Here is a 4,277-nt window from a genome sequence, read left to right as displayed (position 1 = left end):
AAAGTGTCATGTATGTTACGTCTCGCAATCTGCCTTTTTGAGTGGGGCTGCGTTGCGTGCATGGCTTCCTTCTGCAGGTAACGGGGAGACGCGCTCTGGCGGCGGTCTCGTTCAGGATCCGAAAATAAAATAAATATTTTGTACACTTATTCCACTTATTCCTAGTGTGCCACTGGTTACGGTGCCGCGTGCCGTTGGTGGCACGCGTGCCAGGGGTTGCCGACCCCTGCTATACAGAGATGCTGTATGAGAAACCAATGTGAGTTTGGAACATTGAACAATGTCAATCTATTCTAGTAGACCTCAACAATGGAACTATGATCAGTAGAAATGGCCATGAGACATGGGACCTTTTAAGAGAACTTTTCTAAGAGTAAACATTTAACAAGGAATTAATAATATGTTGTAACCTTTAAAAAAATCTAAATGTGTTTACAAATAAATGATTAACCATATGTAAATCACAAATATGTAAATAATATTTAAAACCCTTTTATATATATATTTAAACTGTTTAATGAGTGCAACAATATATTGATAAAGTAAACAATAACATTGAAGCATTAATATTGATTTAATTGCTTTTAAACAATAATATTTATATTTTCTAAAGTGCAAACAAATAAAAGTTCACCTTAGTGTTATAGAAATTATTTAAATCCCTGCAACAACAATATATAATTTAAAGGCATTTAAAAATAAAGTAAACACATGTTGTTTGTTGTTGTTGTTCAGTCAGAGAGCAGAGGGGAGTGCTCGCTGGTCGTTGGACTTTCTGAAACCATTCTATACAAACAGAAATAAAGTTATTAAAATACACGAGGTAATAATATTACAAAATATATTTGAGGAATATCCCAAACAGAGAATATAAAATAAATTAATAAATTAAAGTACATGTACCTCTGGGAGGGGGGGTGTCTCAGGTAATAAACAGCCAGCAGCAGAGCCTGAGGAGACAGAGCTCATGACTTCACATGATGACACACACACACACACACACACACACACACACACACACACACACACACACACACACACACACACACACACACACACACACACACACACACACACACACACACACACACACACACACACACTGTGTGACCCTCAGCAGGAGGTCAGGAGGCTGACCCCTAGATTCCACCGGGTCCGTCTGCTGCGCGTTACGGGCGCGTCGCGGTTTTGGTCCGGCCTCCTCCGGCGTCATACCCTACCAGGCGCGTTTCAGAAGCATTTCAGAAGCGGAGAGTCTTGCCTGCCGGCTCGCAGTTTTTGTTGATTTGGGCATATTTCCTGGACAGGCTACTTTGTACAGACAAAGTTAATAATAACTGTAATATTCCAGTTATAAACGACATGAATCAAAGACGTGTTGCTGTATTTTAGTGGTAAAAAAAATGCATTCATCATCATAATTATTCTATATATATAATTTACACAGTGCCTGTAAACCGGAGGAGAACGCTGGCATTTCTCCTCCTACTTGAAAGACTACGGAGGGATAGGGTCTGCAAAATTAGTTTGTGTGTGTGTATATATATAGGTCTATATAGCTCTGAACGTTCCACTTCCTGCCTGCCCGACCTTACGTTACGGCTGCGCCGCGACAAAAATAGGATTCGATCCTAATTTTAGAAAAGCCCTGTGCCGAGCCGCTTCTGGGACGCTTCTGAGCCGTAACGCGCCGCGTGTGGTGGAATAGCACCCATTGACTAGAGTGGCCGCGATCACCTTGAGCACCGCGGCGCAGCCGTAACGCGTCCGTAACGCGCCGCAGACGGACCCGGTGGAATCTAGGGGTGAGAGCTGCTGCTGATTGGCTGATAAACTGAGAGTCTTTCAGGTTTTATAACGAGTAAAATACATTCACAGAGATTTACTCTCAAGTGTTTTGCAACAGAAAAAAAAGCATTGCAGTGTCGGTGCTTCTGCAGATCCAAACGTTATGTTTAGAAAAGTTATATTTTTAAATCCAAATGTATTTATTTTTCAGAAATTCTTATTTTTAAATCCATAGGTGCTTTCACACCGGAGTACTTTACCCAGGAATAGTTCCAATAGTTCTTGGGATTTTGCGTTCACACCAAAAAGATCTGGAACTAGAACTTAGTTCCTTTTCAGTCCCTGCTAGAGAGGTGGTACCTTCCTGGGGAGGAAAAGGTTCCAATTTCTGATTGGCTGGGCGGAATGCAAACCACGCCCCGTAAAACTCCGAAAAGTTTTGTGAAGCCGCCATTTTTATTTGCTCGCATTAGCATTATTAGCATTAGCATTAGCCCAGCGCACCAACGGAGAGAGACTAACTTATGGCAACACAAAAGAAAACATGAGAGTGATGAGGAGGTGTCGGCGTTCTGGCGATTTACTGCCACCCGAAGTCCCGGAGTCCCCCGCGGGTGGCAGTATACGCCGTGAAGTTGTTTGCGGCCTGCCAGTAAACCCAAAGCAGAAGAAGAAGAAGTGACGTCAGCGGCTCATTTGCCTAATCCCCCCACAGGGACTGATTCCCGTTTGAACGCGATCTACTAGAAAGTTCCAGAACGAAAGAGTTCGGTGGGACTAAGTACTGGGAACTAAGTACGGCAAAGTACTTGGTGTGAAAGCGGCTATTGTTTTATTTTTGAAATCCAATAGCTTTATCTTGAAAACCCATTTTTTGTTTGCAAAATTAAAAAAAATTAAAGTTAGAGAAAAACGTTTGGATTTGAAACGAAAAAAGTTAAGATAAACAACAACATGTGTAAAGTGTTTCATCCCAAAGACACATGTTGGTACTGTAGATCAGATACTCACAGCCAGCAGGGCGGACCCCCCCTGGAGGACAGACGCCCATTCAAAGCTCAGGTGCTGCGTCACCAGCCCCCCCACGATGGGGCCGGAGAACATCCTGGAGACACACATCACATTCAGACATAACAACAGATAGGAGATAAAACTACACTACAGAGTAGATATCAGACTGACCCCAGAGACCAGAAGGCCCCGAAGAGTCCGGAGACCATCCCCAGCGTGCTGAGCCCCTCCTCGTAGCCCTGCTCACTGAAACACTGCGTCAATACCACAAGTACTTCATAATGTACTATATATACTATATACTAATACACAAAGTACTCACTACGCACTGGAGATGATCTCAGGGAAGGTCGGGATCGCCGTCATCCCCAGAGAGAAACCAATCACAGAGAGCATGAGGACCAGGAGCCACAGCTGACTGCACACACACACACACACACACACACACACACACACACACACACACACACACACACACACACACACACACACACACACTTAATATAAATATAAATAATATTTAAATTGCAGAATTATGTATAGAACTGTCCCATATTTCAGCATTTTAAAGATTAATGTTATTTTATATAAATAAAGTAATATGTTTTAAGACAATTTAATCAAAACAATATGCTAATAAAGTCTGACCTGGGGATGTGGAGGATGGGGGCGGGGCCTAGCAGGAAGAAACTGAGTGCTGTGGCACCGCAACCAATCACCATGAGCCACGGCCTGCTGCTCTGAAACACACACACACACACACACACACACACACACACACACACACACACACACACCACACACACACACACACACACACACACACACACACACACACATGTTAACAAATTACACACATTACACACATTAGACATGTTAAATATGTTAACATGATTCAGAATCCCTTTATTAGTCCCACAGAGGGGACATTTACATTTGTCAAGTCCCCGAACCTAAACATGGAGTGTGGACTGCTACTTGGAGATGTCCCAGTTCACCTCCTGCCCTGCCGTGCTGCCCTTGAGCAAGGCAGCAGCCATTTTAACAAGTTAAACATGAACTAGCACCCGTCCCCCTGCAGGATGAACACAGTACACACACTGCTGTACTCACAGGACAGTACACACACACTGCTGTACTCACAGGACAGTACACACACACTGCTGTACTCACAGGACAGTACACACGACAGTACACACACTGCTGTACTCACAGGACAGTACACACACTGCTGTACTCACAGGACAGTACACACACAGTGCTGTACTCACAGGACAGTACACACACAGTGCTGTACTCACAGGACAGTACACATACAGTGCTGTACTCACAGGACAGTACACACACTCTGCTGTACTCACAGGACAGTACACACACACTGCTGTACTCACAGGGTATTTATCGGTGAAGAGTCCCAGCAGGGGGGAGGCGAGGCAGTACGGGAGGGAGAGCCCCAGCATGATGAGGCCCACGTAGCC

General features: G+C 44.1%; 1 protein-coding gene across 2 annotated transcripts in view; it reads right to left on the bottom strand.

The window, feature by feature from the left end:
- Nucleotides 1-632: 632 nt before the first annotated feature.
- LOC117495043 (MFS-type transporter SLC18B1-like) overlaps nt 633-4,277 on the bottom strand; it is a 15,954-nt gene continuing 12,309 nt past the window's right edge. For both annotated transcript variants that reach the window (XM_034146106.1, XM_034146107.1), the window contains 7 exons: nt 4,191-4,277; nt 3,448-3,539; nt 3,122-3,217; nt 2,971-3,045; nt 2,800-2,893; nt 904-950; nt 633-786 (listed from right to left, as the gene is read on the bottom strand). The exon at nt 4,191-4,277 is cut by the window's right edge and continues 15 nt beyond it. In XM_034146106.1, the coding sequence (XP_034001997.1) occupies nt 732-786; nt 904-950; nt 2,800-2,893; nt 2,971-3,045; nt 3,122-3,217; nt 3,448-3,539; nt 4,191-4,277 (546 nt within the window). In that variant the 3' untranslated portion in view covers nt 633-731. The remainder of the gene's footprint in view (nt 787-903; nt 951-2,799; nt 2,894-2,970; nt 3,046-3,121; nt 3,218-3,447; nt 3,540-4,190) is intronic.

The sequence above is a fragment of the Trematomus bernacchii genome, unplaced genomic scaffold (genome assembly GCF_902827165.1).
Source record: "Trematomus bernacchii unplaced genomic scaffold, fTreBer1.1, whole genome shotgun sequence".
NCBI classification, from domain to species: domain Eukaryota; kingdom Metazoa; phylum Chordata; class Actinopteri; order Perciformes; family Nototheniidae; genus Trematomus; species Trematomus bernacchii.
This window is presented reverse-complemented; position numbering and strand designations above follow the sequence as displayed.